Source organism: Thermobia domestica, chromosome 7 (genome assembly GCF_964235325.1).
Source record: "Thermobia domestica chromosome 7, izTheDome1.hap1.1, whole genome shotgun sequence".
Lineage (NCBI taxonomy): Eukaryota > Metazoa > Arthropoda > Insecta > Zygentoma > Lepismatidae > Thermobia > Thermobia domestica.
The window spans coordinates 187,272,800-187,295,403 of record NC_137460.1 but is presented as its reverse complement, the minus strand read 5'-3'; the positions used below and the strand labels follow the sequence as shown (position 1 = coordinate 187,295,403).

At 34.8% G+C, this 22,604-nt stretch overlaps 1 protein-coding gene across 1 annotated transcript in view; it reads left to right on the top strand.

The window, feature by feature from the left end:
- LOC145689447 (thrombin-like enzyme agkihpin-1) overlaps positions 1-22,604 on the top strand; it is a 143,666-nt gene that overhangs the window by 53,175 nt on the left and 67,887 nt on the right. The window contains exons 3-4 of the mRNA XM_081763604.1: positions 11,922-12,043; positions 17,142-17,254. Coding sequence (XP_081619730.1) covers positions 11,922-12,043; positions 17,142-17,254 — 235 coding nt within the window. The remainder of the gene's footprint in view (positions 1-11,921; positions 12,044-17,141; positions 17,255-22,604) is intronic.

The window sequence follows — 22,604 nt, the reverse complement described above, 5'->3', positions numbered from 1 at the left end:
GCTATATATGCTTTCATATTGGGGAAATAATATGTCTGCTATGCCGATCTTTTAGGTATCTTTTAGTAAAACCGAAATGGGGGCCAAAAGGTTATTTTGGATTGCTTGCAAATATTGTTTAGTGAAGATCTTGGTACCCAAAGCAAATATAATAGTCGCAATTGAGAATGTTCGTGCGTCCCATATAATAGTCCATCTCTAATACTGCTGATAGACGATCCCAGAAAGCTTGAGCAAGACTCTTGTTCAAGACCATTCAAGAGTATTTGATAATAAAGACATCAGTACTGACGTCATTTTCGTCTTGAATTCAATAGTTTCGTTCAAGAAATTTCTTTTCGGTCCTGTTCTAAACAATCCAATTCAAGAGCATTCAATAGTCAATCAGTGCTCGAGTTGAGTGCAGAAAAATACAAAACAAGTACGATGGCGTCGTGAGATAGAGCGGCAGTTACTTAATAGATATCTTTTCATTACTCTTTTCCACAATTATCTGATGTTCCAAGTGTCCATTATAGTAATAAACAAAACCTAATATCTGCGCTGGAAGATATTGTTAGTATTTTTTGTTGATAATATACACGACTTATATAGTTACAGTGCAAGGTGCAAATGCGCATCCTGACATACGCCACAAATAAGAAAATGAAAAAAACACTAAAATCGAGGATGCTATTTATCAGTGTCAGGGCAAGGGGGCCCACGCAAGAGTGCGTCCGTAGGGGGTAGGCGTGTCATCGACGGGAGTTATAGTGCAAGAAACATAATAAGAATAAATAAGAATAGTGCAACAAACCCTTGACGTCGTATTCACTCATTTGAGCTCAACTATAGGCATTGTAATGATTTGATACTGGTAACATGAAACTTCTAAACATAAAATACTGGTTTCTACATTATACAGGCATGTTCCGATAGTGGAAATTATTATATCGTAGAGTCCTCTTTCATACATACTCACAATTTTAACAGTAAAATTACTATTTGTTTGACGGGTTACAGGGGTGTAGCCAGCAGGTTTATGTAGGGGGGGCCCGTAGTTTTTGAGGGGGGGCCAGCTACAAAGCCAAAAGAAATTATGTTGCAGCTAGTGTTTTTGAGGCATGAAAAAACCGGCAAATTTTGGTTTCCAGCTTCTTCTTCTTCTTCTTCTTCTTATTATTATTATTATTATTATTATTATTATTATTATTATTATTATTATTATTTGCTTTTTGTGCATAAATTATATTCCAGGTAGTTTTATCATGTTTAACCAATATTCACTGTCCCGGACCAAATTCCTTACCGGACCCGGAATATACCTTTTGCATAACTAGTTTAAGCCCTTGTACGCAGAACCTATCTACATAAGGCTAATTTTCTTTGAAATTTCACTTATTTTCTTTAAGATTTCCTGACAAAAATAATTATTTATTATTCGTGACTAAAAAAACATAATTATTTTATTAACATCTACAGTACTGGCACAATTATTATGGATTTTTGATAAAGACAAAACTTTTGTGCAAAAATGTCTTGCAAACAATTTTATTAACTAATATTTTATTTACTTTGCCACACCAGTACCAAACAAATATTTATTAGTTATTTTAGGTTGGTTTTACAGTCTTATACGGGAGTGTCTGGCAATACAGAGAGAAAATGTCTGACAACCCTGACACAATCACTGCATTGTCTGGACAGAGCTCAGTAATAGTCTGGCATTTGCGTGGAGAAATGTGTGTTTATTGCATTGTTCGCCTGCCATTTGCATGTTATCACTTTAGTTTTGTGTGCTTGTGCATTCAAGTTTAATACCAACTTTTTTCCCCAGATTTTCTAATGTGTTTATGCAATTGAGCAGACATAGGCAAAGTTCGTGATTTGAGTTGGACAGATTAGTGTTTTATTGAAAGAAACCACCTTAAAACAGAAAGAAATGGGGAAGAAACTTAAAGTTTCAACTCAAACCGTCAGTAATATCAAGAAGAAATTGGAATATGGCCACAGTTTGGCATCAAATAGGGTTGGAAAATGTGGTAGACCTAAGAAAACAACACCGAGAATGGACAGAAAAATAATTAAAATGGCAATTAACAACAGAAGAGCATCTTGCAGAATGATTTCCAACTAACTTGAAGCAGAGGGCACTACCATTGCTCGCAGAACAGTAAATAAGAGACTATTGGAAAGTGGACTAAAAGCATATCGTCCCAGAAAAAAGCCTCGCCTTACTGATAAGATGAAACAGGCTCGCAAGGCCTGGGCAGAGGCTCACGTTGACTGGACATCTGAGCAAGGGGAGAAGGAAAGAGTTTAAAATATTCATGTAAAAACGTTAATAACACAAATAATTAAAATTATGCAAAATATTAAACTTAACTTCCAATTTTAAGCCTTGCAGATTTTCACGTCATTAAGCTTACTCGTTATTCAATTGCTTCCATCACTTTCATCAGCTGTTCAACGCCTTATTTTGTGGCCTGTATTGTTGCAGATTGTGTTCTGTGACGAGTCTATCGTTGCAGTGCTTAACGACCGTGTGCAGACTGTAAGAAGGCGATCGGGTGAGCAATTTACACCGGAATGGTTAAAGAAGACTGTAAAATTCCCTCAGAAGGTCATGGTCTGGGGAGCCATTTCTGTGCATGGAACAATTCGTTTGGAGATTGTTGATGGCACCATGGACCAGTATAAGTACAAAGAAGTACTACAAAGACGTTTGCTACCTCAAACAAGGGACTGGTTTGACGATAGACCTTGGACATTTCAACAGGACTCTGCCCCGTGTCATACGGCAAGGTCAGTGAAGACCTGGTTTGAAGAAAATGGTGTAGAAGTGCTCTCATGGCCTGGAAATTCCCCGGATATGAATCCGATTGAGAGTTTATGGTCTGTATTGAAAGGTGAAATAAGTTCCCGTAAAGACCAAAGCAGAGCTCATACAACGTCTTACCAAAGTATGTATTCATTCAGGTAGAATCAGGGAATTGTGCAGGAAGTTGATCACTGGAACACCCAGACGTGTTAAAGCACTTGTTAATGCAAAGGGTGAACAAACTAAATATTAAAATAGTTGTTTACTATTGACGTACTCACTATTTGTGAATAAAATTGATTTGCATTATTATTTGTTTGCTTAAATGTCGTTTTTGTAGAAAAATTATGTTTTTTCCAAAAATCCATAATAATTGTGCCAGTACTGTATGTCTTATTTCCTGTTCTAGGGGCCGTCCACATATTACGTAACGCTATTTTTGACCAATTTTACCCCACCCTCCTGCTTATCACACTTCGTAACGCAAGGCCGAACCCCACCCCTTTGTTACGTAACACTTTTTGATCTTTATTTTTTTATTATTTTGATTATTTTAGGGGTTATTACAATAAAAAAACTATTTTTAATGGTAGAACTTTTTATTAGAAAATGCTTATATTATTGTGAATATATTTATAGCGTTTTTCGCCAACAAATCAAAGTATTAGAAAATGGTAGACTCGTAATAATCTTTTATCCCCATAAGGTTGTTTAATTAACCAAGGAGGTCGCACCCATCATTTTAGGTCACTGGTGATTGGCAAGAAGAAAGTACTGCGGAAGATGCAGTTAAAACAGGATTTAAAGAAATAACATCGACCTCTTCTTCCGAGATACAGGGTGCTTTGTGCATTTGAAGTTCGCCAGTGTTAAGGATGCAGAGTTCTGTTCCTCGTCGACCACAGATTCGAAGTGGCTGCACACGTGAAGGAGCAGGAACATCTCGTTTGTAAACAAGCTTTCGAGCATCTTCTTTGCACTTCGGACTTCAGTTTACCACTATACAAATTCTTTTTTTAAAAAAAATAGTGCGAGAATGCGAATAAACTCGATTTCTTCAGAAATATTCAAATCCAAAAATAATAATAATAAAGTAGTACGACAATAATATCCGACGAATTAGGTTTTTAATATCTTTAGGTCTGCAAATCGTGCATTGTTCCGTCAAAAAATGTTTCAAGAAAAAAAAAAAGTTTCTTCTGTTTCACATGCGAAACTTCTTCGAAGGAAAGAGTGGGTAATGATTCGAATCAGAAGTTTTAAATAATATTCTCAGAAATAGCGATACAAGTGGGAACGCGAAGAAATTTTAAAGCGGTGGTTACGATCACTAACAACTAACTCCAGAAAATCGTGTGACGTAAATGCAATGCTGCGATAGCCGCAAAACCGAGTTTTATTGTATTGTGATACACACAGAGTTCTTCACCAGTCATGCTGGTGTCTAGTGCGTCTTCGAATAACTTCTGTATGATTCAATTTATATAGGCTATAGTTCGAAACTTTCCGAAATAATGTAATTATTTATTTATCTATTTATATATACAGGGTGAACGATAACTACGTGGACGAACTTGGACGGGTGATATTATATCTTTAAAAAAGCAAAGATGTCCTAGTGAACAGGGGGGAAATTCCGTTCCGTTTAGGAATGACAGAGTGTTGAAAGCATGGGAGCATGTACTTCAGTGGCCAACAGCTTAAAAACAATACATCGTGGAGAGTGCGGTTAAAAACGTCACTTAGAAAGTCATACCTACTCTATTGAAAAATCCATATTTAAAAACGCAGCTACGTGTGCGCACGAAATTAACAACATGTGACACTTCTTTCCTTTACAGCATATCCGGGAATCCCTCCGTTCCTTTGGGGAATTCCGTGCCCACGCATAGCTGTGTTTCCAAACATGCATTTTTCAACAGAGTACGTATGACTTTCTAAGTGACATTTTCAACCACACTCTCTATGATGTATTGCTTTCGACACTCTGTCAGTCCTAAACGGGACGGAATTTCCCATGTTCACTACGACGTTTTTTTTTTTTTTTTTTTTTTTGTTAGATGAACTATCACCCGGCCAAATTTGTCCACGTAGTTACCATTCACTCTGTAATATATATATAATGAATGAAATTACTACATTTGTAACAACTCTTGAGCCACCCGACTGATTTCGATTAACTTTTCAACGTAGATGAGTTTCGGGCCTGGAATGTTTTTTATAGCTTTACTTTGAATGTGCACTTTGAAGAGAAGGGGGAGATATACAAAAATGATCGAAAATGACCAATATGAATGTTGAATCATAGTTTTCGGAGTGGCTGATACGAACAGTGCCACTTCTGATGCCGTTTAAATCTAAATTCAGTCCCCATTATTACTCCTAAGGGGGATGGTGACATGTAAAAATAATTAAAAATTACCGATTAATTAAAATCCATACTGAAAAACGTTGTTTTTCACCAAATTTTTCATCTGATATAAATGTTTTTTTTTTTAATACTAGTTACAGCATATAAAAAATGTAATGCACGACTACTTACAAATCAGTTTAGTACCATTGTTTTATGGTAGTATTTACAGCAAATTGTTGAAACATTTGTTTTCAAAGTGTCAAATATATATCGCAGTAAACTGTGTGATCTGCTGTAAAAAAAATAATAAACCATACTGTTTTCCGACTGGTATAAGGAGGAAATACCATACAATTTTTCGATTGGTATAGTAAAATAGTATTTTCCCATACTGTTTTACCGTAAATTATCAATTATATGCAAACTTTGTTATTTTCAAGTGACTGAAGCGAGGTAATATTACAATGATGTTTTAAAAGTTGGTCATTTGGGGGGGCCAGGAAGTCATTTGGGGGGGCCGGGCCCCGATGGGCCCCCCCATGGCTACACCCCTGACGGGTTATCTTAATCAGTACTAAATATGGGATAGGCTTGTCAAGAAAATCTGATGCAGATGGGCGGTAAGTCCAGTAGCACAAAAAAATATAATTTGGTTTCGTTTGGTTTCCTGTGTTTTCATTCTTTTTTTAAAAAAAACAGTCTTCGATATCATAGCATAAACATCAAGAGTCATTGCCTCGTGATACACACAATTTTAGGAAACAGTTCGATTGTTTTCTTTCTGAGTGTGATTCTGTCATCACTATCATTTGAAGAACCAGATAGCTTAGTAGGAGGAACGATTTTATAGCTAAGCAGCACTTTGTTCTTTTAAGGTAAGCTAACCTAACCCGCATTCATTGTAAAAGAGACAAAATACTTAGAGAAAATTCGATGGGCTTGCTAGAAAATTAATTGTGCTATTTTCTAAATGATTGAATATAATGTGTTGAATTCCAAATGCCTGGAGAAAGTTAGAAACTATATGCTAATATTATAGCTATTGGTGCGCAGGTCTGAACTAAATCAGTATGTAGTTTCGCTTTCGTTTGTTTTCATAGTTTCAGTCACTTGTTTGCGACTGCCACCGATCAACAAGTACATAAAACATGATTCAATACTTCTATGATCGTGTAAAAGTTGTTTCTAGTTCATTCGAGACTCTTCTACAAGTGTCTTGAACAATACTGATTTGAACGTGTAAATTTGAGATATTGAATTGTCTTGTTCAAGCTTTCTTTGATCTACAAGAATCATAAGAGAGAAATATTTGCGGCACTGAGTGTTGACATTTTATTAGGTTCCTTATTTTCTAAAACAGTGAAGATATCCGAAAATGTGGCAGATCTTTGTTTGTTATCTTGGCAGATTAGGAGTACTGTGGGCTGGTCAATTTGAAGGGTATGCTCCTGTGAGTGAGAGAAAAAATTTAGCGTCCTCAATGTTAGAAAAATTGTCACTTTCGTGCTCTTCATCGCGTTCTACTTCGTGATTCTTTACTAAAAAGCTAAAAATATCTACAATATGCTGCAAACTTTTAATATGCTGTATTTCAAAATTGTAATCAGGTGAAAATATCTTAAGTGAATTTTACCACTCTATCGGACTGAGTGTTCAATGAAGTAAATCACTTAGCATCAATAAATAGCTTGAATTTTCTATTTTGAAAAAAATATCGAAATTTTCTAAGAATACAGATAATGTATTTGAGTGTAAACGAATCTCCAGAGGTGGGTCAAAATGAAATAAAGATGGAGCCTGAATTATGTCTGGTTTGAATTTCTCAAATAATTCGTCATATTGTGATGTCATATTGACTGAATTTTAAATTCTTTTCTAAAAGGAAAGTGAAACGGCTCCACTTTCTCAGTAAAATTCTTGATATGGGCTCTCAAATAATAACAGATATGGGCTCTCTAAAATAACAATAAGAAGAAATACATTTTATGGCCCACTTAGAGGTTCAGTTTTTAACAATTCAGTATCTTATTGGCAATTTTAGATGATATTGTGATTTCTTTACCGCTGACTGCAAAACCTAGCACGTCTAATTCTGAGTACAACTTGTGGGTCTTGTTTGGGCAGACTCTAAATTCATGTTTACGTAGTCTCTTGAAAAGTAGTCTCAAGTCTGATAATTGCTGCTTCCAATTTTTACTCCCTATAATGAGATCGTCAGCGAACGCAGTGATATAAGTGGTAAGTAAGCCTTCAAGAATTATGCGTACAGCTATTGTTAGCCCCTGAGTTCAAGTGGCATGGCCCATCACGCAGTGTTGAAATTGATACGACTTTCTGGAATCATTGACTTCAAAAGTCATGTATTTGTGCCTCTTCGCCTGCAATAATAGTTGTAAATAGCTTTGCTTTATGTCAACACTCGATATACATGACTTGCCCCTAAGCATATGTATAATGTCTTCTGCCGATTGAAACTGCATACTAAGATATTTTTTGAACTTAATTACAAGCTTGTAAATTCAGAAAAAAAAATCCTGACGTATTTGGCTTTCTCATTATCAGAAGTGGCGATGAAAATAAACTATCCCTTGTTTCCTTAATAATGTTGGCCTCTAATAGTTACTTAATTTGGAGGTCAATTTGTGGTCTCACCGCAAGAGGAAAAGGGGATGACCTCTGATGAAAAGAAAGCACTTTATCTATACCTTTTAATGAATATATCCTAGAAAATATAGTATATGTGCAGGTGAATATGAGAAGACGACTCTTTTTTATAAAATAAATTTATACAGCGTTTTTCTGTTCTATTGTCAGATCCGGGTTTACATTAGAAAGTTTGATATTGAAGAGAGGCTCTGTTTTCTCTAATCTCTCTTCTATTTCCTGCTCTGTTCTATAGAATGTTTCATAATTTTGGTCGCCTAATTGTTGATCACCCGGTATATTAACCTCTTGTAGATCTTCCTCAAAGTAAGCAATTTTTGTATTCTTTGCTAAATGTTATTTGCCTATTAGATGGATTACATATTAGTAACGTGAAATTGTTTTCTGGTAATTTGGTTGGTAAAACCTAGTCCGTACCTATCCAATAAATTCTCAAGTGGAGAAACAACAAAATACTCTTTATGTGTGTTCTTATTCTTAAAGTTAACAGGAAGAAAGAAATGCGTTCTAGTTGGGATGGTAAATTTCTGAGTGATAAATACGTCAGTTGATGTATGCTGTCTTAGTTAATTAATTGTATTTGCCGATAGTTCCTCCTGTGCATTCACTTCGGTTGGAAAGTCGGTGGCCACGTTTATACAGACAGTGTATTGCGCTGTATACCAATTTTAGCTTTTCAGATGATTTAAAATATCTTCGCCGGAATAAACGTAAAAATTCTCCATGCTTTAAAATCTGAAAGTAATGTGAAAAAGTTGCTGAACCAATTTTGAATTTAATTAAAGCAATGTACCGCAATTTTACAATGGAATTCTCTATTCCTCTGGGATTGGTAGTAAAAGGAATTAACTGTTATTCGGAGGAATCATTGATTTTATCTATAGGCTAAGAGAGTTTCCTGTGTCTATTATTACTTGATATTTTTCTCTATTGATTATTATATTGACTAGTAGTTTATGCTCCTGATTTACTAATTTTATACTCTTATACTATTCAATGGAGCTACAGTGTATAGTGATGCCGGTGTTTGTTCAATTTAATGGATACAACTTTTTGTTGCTGGTCATCTTCCTGTGCAACGGTCCTCAGAATGTGTTCTGGGGGCCCCCTATGCGTTTTCCTTATCTGTTGTTTCAAAAATATATGCTGGAAGAATGGCCCTGCTTATAACATGTACCACAGACTGTGACAGTTTCCGGTTTAGGTGTATTGCTGCTTTTGTTGTTATTTTTAGGATTTCCTTTCTTTCCGTTCCTACGCTGATTATTATTGTTCTTATTTGTATTGCGTGTTTTATAATTATTACGGTCGCCACATCTAAACTAGGAGATTCTCATTGCATTCTGAGCTGCTAAAAGAGACAATTCAGCCACCTGATTAGAAAGCTTGCTTAATTCCAATGAACCACTGGTTTCAGCAGTGTTACATGTGCTTCGCACAGAGGCTCTGGGAGGGGGTTGTGTAGTGATAACTTGGGAGGGAGGATATGGAGGTACTTGATTTTGAGAAGAACCCTGTAGCAGGGGTGCACAATGTAAATTAAATGCTGGTGTTGATTGTTGACAGTGATGCCAATTGGGTGTTTGACTGCATGACGGACAAGTCGCTTGTTGGTGGGAAAGAGTCCACTAGCCATTGTAGAAGAATTTAAGCTATAAACTGACGCATTTTGATCACATAAAGAATAAATTGCTTGCGATAATCCGATGTAATTTTGCATTTTCATAAGGTTATGTGCTCTTCCTAAGTTATGAAAATATTATTGTAAAACCTTTACCGAAGTAAATGTTTCCAACGCGATCTTCTGTAAGAATTTTTTCTTTAAATCCAAAGACAAATAGTTTATTTTTTATTCCTCGGTGACCTGAGGCATGATTTGACGAATGACCTTTATTTTCCTTTAAACAATATGCATCAATAGGATTATTTTTTCCTTGAAGAATTTGAAAAATTTGAAATTCCCCCAATATGCTGGTAGTATTGGGCTACTTAAGTCCGTTAATTTAGTTTCCAGTTGTGCATAACTAATTGTGTCCAATTGGTTTTGTGACTTTAGTTGTAATACCAAATCGAGAACTAGGTCCTGAAGATATATAAGAAAAAGTTCCTTCTTCTTTTTTGGCATTCCATCAATGCAGTAGCGCAAGGTGGTCGAACAACATGAAAAACATATCAGGATCTTCTGTAACGTGTCAGAGTACTTAGGAAGATGAGGGATATTAAAAGAAATGCGGGAATTTGGTTCTGCCATATTTGTAATGTCTTTCGGAAAGGTATTTTTTGCTGATCTGTTTTGAGGCATATTGTGAGGTATACACTAAAAATATAGTCACGTCTAAGTCACTAAGTTCACTGATAAGAGAAGTCACATACCGATGAATTTTAAATGTGAATAGCGGTTAATGAAATCAGCTTTCGGTGGGGGAGTATTCAGTAAAACTGAAACGGTCAAGTCTCTACCATGTAAAACCGTGTCCTATATAGGTTGCAGGTAGAGTAAGGTAAATAAGTGAGTGTCCAGAATCGACTCCCACTATCGGCTTTTATTATAAAACTCACCATATAACAGTATTTACAGCAATACTACAAAGTTATTCTCCTCTAAATTATTTGGTTAGAAATTATATAGTCCTTGACTGTGAGGCCGAGGACATGATCTCTACAGAGCCTCGTGGCAGGCTAAGCAGAGTAGCGAAGGAATCTCCAATGCTCCCTGGCAAGCAGTGAGGAGGTTAGTAGTTAAAGAGCCCCGTGGGAAGCTAAGCAACTGAGGTAGTAATCCCAACAGAACCCCATAGCAGACTAAACCAGAAGGAAATTAATAGCCAAGAGTCCCGTGGCAGAATAGAGACTTGGGGTTAGGGTACTCCTAATGTTCCAAGGCAAACAGTAGAAGGGACACCAGAGAACTGGTAAAGAACTGCCGACTGCGTCCCATTATATAGGCGTCCTGTCGGCAATGGCGCTGCTGCTCTGATGTCATCATGTGCTTCGCAGGAGAAGCCAGAGTCTGTCGTCTGCTGCTTGTACTAAATCCACTTGGTTCGTAGTATCCTTACTTAAAACCATGTAGTGGTGTTTGTCACGCAAGCGTACACGGTCTTCGTAAATGTGTTGGTTTCCATAAATCGACTATGGAGAACTCTACTTATATTGTAGCATCATTGGCGCCATTTGTAACTATTGTTGCCAGCTTTCTTTTTCTAGTCAATTCAGCACATGCCACAATTTAAGATCTGTCGCAACTACTTTTGTCTAAAGTACAAAGAAGGATATTATCATCAGGAATAATTTAAGCTAATATATTTGTTATTGTTTATTTGTTTTCTACTTGGTGGTACCAAGGAAAAGGTTATAGCATAATTTACGTTATTGTACTGTATAAGAACATTAAAAACAATGAGAATCAAATATATTTATATTTTCATTCAACTGACATATACCTTTCCCAGTTCTGAGATCTGTTAATTACATAAGGCTGTTATTTCAAAGAATTATCGTATCAACAAATGAGATTATTGACAAAGAACATTATAGTGTAACTGAACAAAACTACAGAACAACAGTTAATTTTGTATACTACTTGGTACTTAGACTACCAATATATACGTTTCCTTCTTTCAATGCTACAATACAATTTAAAACTTTTAAATGTTATCACTGAAATAAGGAATTAAAATAAACAATAGTTTATTTGTTAAGTTTTATATTTCAATTTGGGATAGTGAGTGTCTTTTAAAATATGTGTTTGTAATTTTCATTAATGGAAATACATACTTTATGTATTTTAACTATAAACAATAATACTGGATATAAACTACATCTGAAATTATTTTCCTATTGGACCATTATGTAATCATGACTTTATACGCGTAAACAACATTGTAACTGAGCATAATACCTGTTGTGTAGATTAATAATAATAATAATAATAATAATAATAATAATAATAATAATAATAATAATAATAATAATAATAAACAATTCACATGAGAAACAATAAATTACGGAATTGAGATGAGAAATGAACTGACTCTTTGTACTTCAAGTACTATATTTAATAACGTCAGAAAATATTTATTTATTTATTTATTGTCATTGCAGTTCCTCATCCCGTCTGTGTCCAATCAATACGGGGAAATGAAATAATCAACAAACTAAGAAGTACAGGCGAAAAGCGCTTCTCGGATGGAAACCATGTTATTCCAACAGAATTTCCATATATGGTAATATACTGTAAAGTATTTATTGGAGTTATTGATAAAAGTGAAACATTGAAAAATTTCTCTGAATTTCATTTAATAATTTGATATTACTGGATGAGTCAGAAGTCTCTTACTATTCAGTATAAAATGGAAAAGAAGTGAGCTGGCTGAAGTCATGATGGTAGTGACATGTGAGGTCCAGGGCCGCCCACCATCTTAAATTCAATCTCAAATTTTAAATGGGAACGTGGCCATGCGCATAACATTTTCGTGGTGAGTTCAAAATGGGAACCACCAATATGGCGCGCCCAATCCGTCCAATTTCCCTTCAGTTTCATATATTTCTAACATGATCATTTGGGGGAATGTCAACTACATTTCATTTTATACGAAAAGGTAAGATACTTTTCACTCAATATGTAATTAGCAATAAGTAAATGATGAGGTTATCATGCAAATTGATTTTAAGAAAAAAAGAGTTTTGAAGCAAACTAATTTAGTCATCTTAATCCAAAACGGCTCTTTGTCAATTTACAGAAAATCCCAGAAAACTTAGAAGAAAAAATGTAGGATCTGCATGTTTTGTAGAACTGGGAATACTTTAGTGCGTTCATGTTAAAAAAAAAAAAAAAAAAAAAAAAAAAAAACTTGAACATCCTCAAATATTTCCAGTTCTACAAAACGCATTGATCCTGCAGTTTTTGTCGGTTTTCTGAGATTTTATGTAAATGGACAAGAGCCGTTTTGGAATGGGCGACTCAATTGATAAAATGTGTCTCTGACATTTATAATGAGCATTATTATTGTTTTTATAACATATTTCGAATAAGGAAATAAATGAGATTATTATTAAGAATTCCCTTGTATAGGGGCGGATCCACGATGGTCTTCTAAGGGGGCGATAGGGGCAGAAATTGTTGGTAATTGGAGTCGCTTTCGAATTGTCTATGAACTTACTTGGGCTTTCGTAGTACTGTGACCGTCGCACTGGGAGGGATGAATGGCCATCGCCCCCTAGATTCACCTATGTCCCTACATAAATGAACGAGCTGAGAAATATGGATGGCGCAGATATTCAACATCGTTAAGATTTACGTGCGTGCAACTTCAAACTTCACCGAGTGTGGCATTCTCGTCGTCTCGAATAGTCTTAAGAAACACTTATTGAAATAAAGAGCTCTCTGTTTTGGAATGGTTAATTAGAGTACTTGATTGGCTGATTAGAATTTAACATCCCGTCCAGCTGAAGCTATATGAGACGTGGACCTACAGGTTAAGGTGGAATCAAACTACATAGGTTGCCACCGGGAAACGAACCCGTGTCTGTCACACCAAATCTCGTACGCTAACCATGTAGCCACGGGGGAATTCTAAGTACTTGATTTCCTTCCTTGTTCGTTCAATAAGTGAGACACCAGAGGAAGGAGATTTCAATATATCGTTAACATTTTGAGGCATGTATGAAAATCACGGTTACAAATATTTCTATCACAATTTTTTGAAAAAAAAAAAGTTCAATTTTAGGTATTCCTTCCGTATTTATTTACTATATTTCAACTTATCAACTCGTTTTGGTATTATAAAGTTGAACAAAGCTGAAATTAATAGACCTACAATCAGTGGCGGCGGTTGGAAGTTAAAAGTGGGGGGGCAAGACATGATCTGAACAATTGTATATCAGTGTTAGATTTCCTGTTTGTTCCTAACACCAATGAAAGGTTGTATAACTAATAGGATACTATCCTTTTTCACTTAAAATACCGTATATCGTATTTCTATTTTATTAAGTAAATTCATAAGAGCAATACAGGTAGGTACTAGCCCTTTATACTCTAAAACAACGAAAGTATAAGAAGAGATTTGAGTTCTTCCTTATGAACATCTTAAAATTCTGTCTGGAAAGTTGTGTGATCAAATTATTTAATAAATTTGCAGAACAAATAAATAGAAGGGATAATATTAATCATAGTAATGAATAATGACGCTTGTTTTGCAGAAGTTATATTGAAACTGGGAATTAATGAACAACTTATACTTTTAATTCCACACATGCCATTAAATGAATGTTTTTACTCTTAGAAAATGAAATATAGTAAGTAATGCAAGCATATGCTATGACATTTAAAGAAATTTGCAATTGCAATATTAATTACTTTTAATTGCAATTAAAACGCAATTCCTGTAGCTTTCTTAACTCCACGGGAACCAATACTTACTCGCGCAACGGCAAATATCATATAGCACCATTTCTTTCTATGAAATAGTAATACATACAAGACCATTACCAGGGTGTCCACATTCTGGAAAATAAGTGAAAGTCAGATAAGTAAAAATGTATCAGGTGAAGTCAGGGAAATGGCAGATTGGTCAAGGAAAGTCAGTGAAAAATCGATTTAGGTCCATTATTCAATTACTGAATTTATGAAATAGGGTTGATTTCTTTACTGTTACTGGATGTAAAATGTGGTGTTCTTAATGATGATATTGAGGGAGTCAGTGTTCTCTGATATAGTTGTTGAAACTAATTTTCTGCGAGAAACACATCCAACTGCATCCTGGCATATTTGCTCAAAAGGGTAGACGCTGTTCTAGAAGAATTGCACGGTGTCAAGAGGATATCTGGACAAGTGGCTGAGAACGCGAAGAAATAGTATCTCCAGCTCATAGTGAAAGCTCAAACTGAAGAATTTAAGGAACACTCGAATGAATTCATAGCCAATGACAGAGATAGTATTGGACTTGATGAGTTTTTACTTAGTCTTAGGAAATGGGAAGAACTTCGTTGACTTATGGTCAGTTAGGAAATTGTGTTTTATCTTCTTTCGCGGAAACGCATTTTTTTAAAAGTGTTTTCACAATAAATAAAATTCTCATTGTTGAGAACTTACAAGAAGAATCTCTGGTGGCTCAACGGATCATGTATGATTCTGTGATAGAATAGGTGGATCATCAATAAAGTCAGTGAGAAGTTCAATGAGACAATATCAGGTGTATTTGGAAAAGAGAAATAAATGCTGAAGATGAGAAGAGGAGAGAGAAACGGAAATTCAGCAACAACTAAAGGAGCTGGAGGAAGAAGAGAAGAAAATTAAACTGCAGAGGCAACAAGAAGGATATTTAGATTAATGAGAAGAAAACTATGCGAGATAGGATGAAAACAAATTTCTAAATGGGTTGCATTTAACAACTGCACCAGCAAAAATATGTTACATAATTTTTTTAATAATCAGTAAAATCATGTATGAACTGTTTATTACTATAGGCAATATTATAATGCTGTGTAATTGGTATTATAACGTGTATTTTTTTCATATCTTAAGTACTCTGTATACTGCACACTTTCGTTTGTAACTTTACATTTTATGTAATATGTAGGCTTAATCAATATCGCCCTAATGCACATATTTGTAAATTTACATTCCTTTGGAAAGAAAATTGAAAGAAAGAAACAGAAGCGGAAGAGAACAAGGTCAACTATGGGGAATCTGGAGGATGGGGTTTCTTTCTTTTTTCTATATTTTTAAGTTATCCAGGGGGGTCAGGGAAATCTGGAACTTTCGTCATGGAAAGTAAGGGAAAAGTCAGAGATTTTTCTCCAAATTTTGTGGACACCCTGTTTACATTTCCAAATGAAATTATAAATTAGGGCGTCACGTCAAAAAAGTTGGGGGGCAACTGCCCCCTCTTGCCCCCTAATCGCCGCCCATGCCTACAATATTTGAATGTTTCCTATTAATATATTACAAAGTGTAACAATTAAAATTATACCACAAAAATTGTACATTTCGCAAATTACTTGAAATCTGATTATGAACGCTGTCGGTGCGTTTGAAACGTGAGCTGAAGTAAAGTAAATAATACACGAATGGAATATCAAAAATTGAACTTTTCAAATTATAGATATCGCATGAAAATTATATGGGATATATTTTCACACTCCATGCAAACTACTTTTTACTCTAGTCTCATCTTTCAGCACGACAATTTCAAAGAAGCATAGTATGTTCGGAAACACTAATAGCTTTCGAAAACTGATTCCTGATTCCAAAATAAGAATAAGAGAAATGACTAGGCTGAATGTTGGAATGCCTCCTTTTGTGCTATCTCCAGCCAAACATTTGTCGGTAAAATGCAAAAATACCCATAATTTGAGGATAAACTGTCGGATCGAAGTTGGATGAAAGGGTACGAAGAAATAGTAGGGAATGGTAGCAGTGATGAGTATATTGATTTATCACAAACGTTATTCTACATTTAAGGACAATTGTGATATCAGATGGCTCTTTATTCGCTTGAACAGTACCACCTGTAATTGATTATCTAATTGCTATGTTTAGTAAAGTGCAAACCTACCTGAATGAGAAACTGATTTCATTCCCATCACATAATCATCCGTATCCCTCATATCTTGAAAAAACAGTTAAATTATAGTGATGCATTTTAAAACACTTATCTACAATGTGCAATTTGGTTTCAAGACACTGCTGGTCATATGGACGTAACAAACAGTAAGAACAAAGGATCTCAAGAACGATATGAACTAATAAGACTTACTATTAATGTAAAAATTGACATGATGAAATAGTGTAAAATTGACATCTATATTGTGATATTTTCGAAAAGTGATTTTTTTAAAAATATCAATTGTCACATTGTTTGAAATTATAGTAATAAATGTGAGTCAGATAACTTCATTTACGAGATGGTCAATACCTTAGTTAGCTTTTATTTTAATTAATTAATTAATTTTTGTATAATTTAAATTATTAGATGTAAAAATAATACTCAATGTCAATGAAAATCACACCAATAGAGTTAATTCATGCTAAAATATTTTATTACTGAGCTTTGTGTAAACATCTTTTAACTATTGTGATAACCCTTTGATTGACTTTTTAATTACTTACATAACTATAATTCATTGATAATTTCCTAACTGAAGTACACAAGTATAAATGTTTGAAAAGTAGAAAATTATTATTTTACTGTTTTCTTTATTGCAATGCTTGCAGTTGCATTACTCCGTAAATAGCTTTAAAATTGTAGGTAAAAATGATTCTGAATTGTAGTTTAGTATGATGAAAATGCACTTAATCAAGATTCTTTTCTTCATTTATAGGCCATAGTATACAGGTTTATTGAAGAAAACACGACAGATGTTTATTGTGCAGCAGTAATCCTTACGAAGAAGTGGGTTGCAACTTCATCCATATGTGAAGCACAAACCCAAAGGTAATATATACTATGTAAACACCACTTTAACCGGAAATTTTCTTTTCAGTTACAAGTGGAGGTTACTTGCATATACAAGATACACTAAAGAGAAATTAAGATAGCTTTCGCTTTACCTTGTGCAATTATACTTGATAAATATTGTATAGCAATACATCTTCAAGGACATGTCTTAACCCATAAATAATTAGTGCTAAAATATAATATTTAATTCTAGTAGATCCATTATTCAATAGTACTGTGAGCACCCATGCGCAGAAAATTATCAACGTACGTGTATATTGTGTTTTACGAGTGTTCGCATATATTACATTTCCCCTTCCAGCTTTGTATATAGTTGAGAGATTAGTAAGTGGAGATGAAGAAAACATTTGTTGTATGAAAACTTTACCAAATATATTTAAGAGCATTAAAATTATAAGCAATATACAAAATTTAGTTCGATTGAGCGGCGTATTCTGACAACCATTCTTTTGTATAATTTTTATAGTTGGAGAGCACATTTACAAAGGGAAATCCTCAATTTCCACTAAAGGAGCTGGGTAAAGGAAGGAAAGCATGAAGGGAAGAAAGTAAGATGTTGAATCTGTTGGTTTAAACCTGGTATGTAGATTGACAAGCATATGTTGGCTTCTGCAATCAAGAACTCATACAAGAATATCTACAGAAACAAAAAAAAAATCCTGCTCTTGAAACTCGACGCAAGCGCTACAGCCAGAAAAGTTAAATGTATGTTAATAAGTGGAGAGCACATTCAACGGAGTCCCCGTTGATGCGTATCATTTCAATACCGGACCGAATTCCATTCCCTTTTATATATTTATTTTGTTCTTCTCCTATCTTACTGTGCTTTTTTGCATTTGTTTTAAAATTTTTAGGACATTTCTAAGATTTTAATATTAACAAGAGCAGAAACAATATAACAAGAAGTAACTTATGTTTAGTTTACGTATTTACTCAGAAACAGATTAGTATTGGTAACAGCTCTTCTATGCTTCCTTGTCCCGTCCCTTTGCATTGCAGACAGATAATTTCGAATTCAGACAAAAGAGAGAGATAGATAGATAGAGACGATACATCATACAGGGTCGTTTACAGCCTTACTACTATATATGATATACAATAAATTAAATTAAAAAGGTTGTCGTTATCAAACCACCCGATGACAAATTATTGTAGTAGAACTTTTCAGCTTTTTAGCATTTTAAAAAATACACTTTCTTTGTAAGAGTATACAAGCAAGGAATGAGATCCTACACACAAGTTTTGTTATGAAGTGAACGACATTTCTTTTCTTTTTTAAACAAATAAATTCAATATGTTTAGGTGCATGAAGAAGAAGTACCGTGTATAGTAGGATAGTATACGTACGAAACAAAACCATACCATTCTAAGAGAGATAATAGAGTTAGCTACTAATATTAAAGTGCTCGGTGGAAAACAGTAAATAACTTTTTCTTAGAGTGAAAACGTAATAAAATATTTCCTTAAGTTTCTTGGATATGAATTATGAACTCATGCGTCGATGCATATTCCTTTTAGAAACACATCTCAAAGTTTAAGCCGATTCTCAATATTTTAACGAAATCGAAATAAAAATTCCCATGTGCTTCGTTGTTAACAAAGAGCTAAACTGCACGAGCCCGGATTCGGTTGCCGGTGGGAGCTAATGTATTTTGATTCAGAGTTAAGGAGCAGGCGCAGAAAAGGAGTGCTAAACGAACCAAAACCAGTAATCTATCAGCAAAACGAAAGGAACAGGCTGTTGAAGCGACTGAAATATGCAACTGACATGTGTAACTTTCAAAGATAAAAACTGAAAACTACAAAACAGATTAATAAGTAGTCTTAGACTACTGTTGCTCATTTTTATCATTACTCAGTCCATGATGTAGTTCCAATGACGAAAGAAGTATGTGATGCGAGGAAGTCGTGAACCGCACTTCGCACCGACCTGTCATCAGGTAAGTTGTTTGCTGCCAAGAATTGATCACAATATCAAATGATATGGTACTACATGGGAGACGCTATGATGTTACAATGGATCATGAAAGTTTTCATAGTGCAGATCACAGTCTGTACCGCCCTTGGGCGTGCATATTTGAGCGTTCACTAAAGTAAATATTATAATACTATGTCTGTTGACCATTATTATTGATTGTTTGCGTAGAGATCCGCAGTGTAGTGCACACAGTTCTACATTGTAACGATCTTTAGTAAAGATTTCACCTCAAATGTTAAAGACATGATGATACTATAGATTACGATAGTAACAACAAAACATTGTGCAGTTGGAGAAGCGGTTTTTGAATCCATCTCGATCCAAAAAACTATCCTGACTATTTTCGGTTGTCGTAACATACTCATTTCTCATCAGAAGTAGCAGTGTGATGCAGGAAATCTTTTCAGTTGTTCCGTACATTCAGAGAATGCTCACTTCGAGACACGATTATTGTTGGCTATCAACTCATGTAGCAACCGTGAGTCCACTCTTGTAACTTACTTGCTGGACAGATTCTCTAAACGGCTGTTTATCTACAATTGCACAAGTATATTTTTCGAAGGTCTTTCTCATTGCTCTCAGTTAATGAAAAAATGCTGATAGTCAGTGGTAGTGAACCCCAGTCTTCAATGTGTCTAGGGACGAAATTTTGTCACTGGTCCAGATCCACTTTTAAGGATTCTGAAGGCTAGAGTGTCCAACTATGAACTTTTAAAGGAAAATCGCTCGTAATTGTAAATTCCTTATCATGCATTTCTACATGAACCTAATTAAGAACATAGTGCCTCCTGTCTGACGGGGCATTTCAACGTGTTTCTGAACATGGCGTAGTTTGTGATTAAGTACGCGTGATCGCATTCCATCCAATAGTTGAATTAAAGAAGGAGATTACCATCAAATATAAAATCAGACTTCAATTCGCACCAACCCAATAGTTATGAATTATTTAAATAACGTTCAAAATCATTGATCTTTACAGTTTGTGATGCATTATAACTATAATATTCATGTCATTTTAGGGAATCTTACTGACATCATGTTTTATTTCTACTAGCCTTCGTATGAAACAAATCTTTCGAGGTATTAAAACTCAATTCTATTTAGTGTAATGAAATTTATCGCAGGCTATTAATTTATGAAAATATCTATAAGCACCTAAGTTTGAACCTGAACCTTTCGATTACACTGTCAGCCCCTTAACATTGAGCTGGTGTCACTTACTATTATTTTGTTTTCTCTTTCAGGAGAACAAAACTACATACAAGAAACTCTCGTTAGGCGGATATGTCATAATACTATTAGAAAGATGAGAAAGCGTTTATAGGATGACTCAAATAATAAACTTGGTCAACTCGTGACTCGAATAAAAGTAAGAAGATTATGTTCAAACTTACTATTAAAGCTTTGTTTCCGTCAAGGTAAGATCTGAACCTACAAAATAATCAAACACGTTACCGTTACATGTTTATACTATGTTGGTTACGGAAGACGAATACCATGTTCGATTGAAGAATAGTTAGGAATAAGTGGAAGGAAACGAGAAAATGTTCAAAAACTGCGCGGACAAGATGTCCTCTTTTTTATTCTTTGGTCCAACCAAGGACCCTCCACGCTACGGACAAACTCAACCACTAAATCACTCATTGATTTGTTGAGGTAATTCATAGGAGAGTCAGCACCAATGCTATTTGTACCCCTCACGAAAAGACTAGTAGCCGATACATGTTTCTCATAAAAGGACACACTAAATAATAATGTTCAAAGGAAGGTTTATTAAAAAATATAATTCAAGTATCATCTCTAAAAATTAACCGAATAAAGAAATACGTGTAATTAAAATTAAGATGATGTTCTGAAAAAGCTTAAACAATGCAACAGAAAACATGTAACGAGAAACGTTATTAAACAATTATAATAAAACATAACTGGTATGACTTGAACATGTAATAGACCTGATAGATCGCTGACTCATTTAATTGCACGATAAAAAGCGGAAGTATTGTCACCTCAAAGAAGATGGTACTAGTACAAACCGGTAGCATGTGGAGCAAAACGTTAATTCTCAGGTGCTCTTAGATTATTTTTTCATATAGTAATATGCTGCGATAAACACCTTTACATCTAATAAAACAGACCTTCCGTAAATATTTGTAAAAATGCATTTCATATGCAAGATATTACGAGGAAAACGGCCATATTCTTTTAGGAGTTCAAAATGGGATATTCTGCACATCTAGCCGCGCGGAATTTCAAGAGTGTATTTGAGCCAGAAATAACGAATAAATATATCATACGACATTGGTTTGTAAAACTCATGCCGGTGATATAACATTGAAAACTGAGGTCAACGGTCACTGACGACCACCACTTGTCATGAACTTCTGAGGAACAAAGACAACGGATCTTCGAAAAGAATTAGTGCAATTGCAGACGGATCATCGTTACGCGGATCTGTGTAATAGGTACGGTAAAAAATGGACTCATGGTCGCCACATGAGTTAACGCCGGCCAACAAGGACCATATCTAGAGGTGTGTAATTCTCTTCGTGTACGGAGTAACCAAAATGTTTTCCTGTATCGTATTGTCTCTTCTGTTAAAAAGTTTCTCTTCTACGACAACCATAAACGACCAGGACAGTTTTTGGATCTTGATGAACGTTCAGGATGGACTCCAAAACCACTCCTACAACCTTATAAGGTTTTGTTGTTAATATTGTAACCTATTGTAGCATCATATCTTTCGCATTTGAAGTCAAACCGAACTACACTACACAACGTTAGAATGTCGAACTATGTGAAACGCACTACAAACCTCTCTGCAAACAATAAACAATGATTCCAACAGATATGATGTTCTTATATTTACTTCAATGAGTGCTCAAATATTCGCACAAATATACACTGCATGCCCTAAAAGGACGTGCAGACTGTGATGAACTGCAGTATGAGAACTTTTCTTTTTCTTATTGTGATGACTAAGCTTCAAATTTGTTAATTTTTATTTTCATTTACAATGTTACTCTGGCTTTTTTTTTGTCTCACAAAGTTAGTAAAATTGTCAATGTAGGTAGCATGGAATCATTATTCTTGTTTTTATTACTGATACATTGAACTAATAGAAGAAACAAAAGTGTTCCAGATTCAATTGGCTAATTTTCTCTCGTTTCTCAATATGTAATCCTCAAGTTTTTTTAAAACTATTTATATATTGATTACACAAACATCACTGTCCATACGTCTATTCCTCTTTATATATCTTTATATAAAGTTATACTGAAAATGGTATAGAATTGGTGTACTCGTACTAATGGTGAAAATACTTATTGTGAATTGACTCGCTGAAACGCC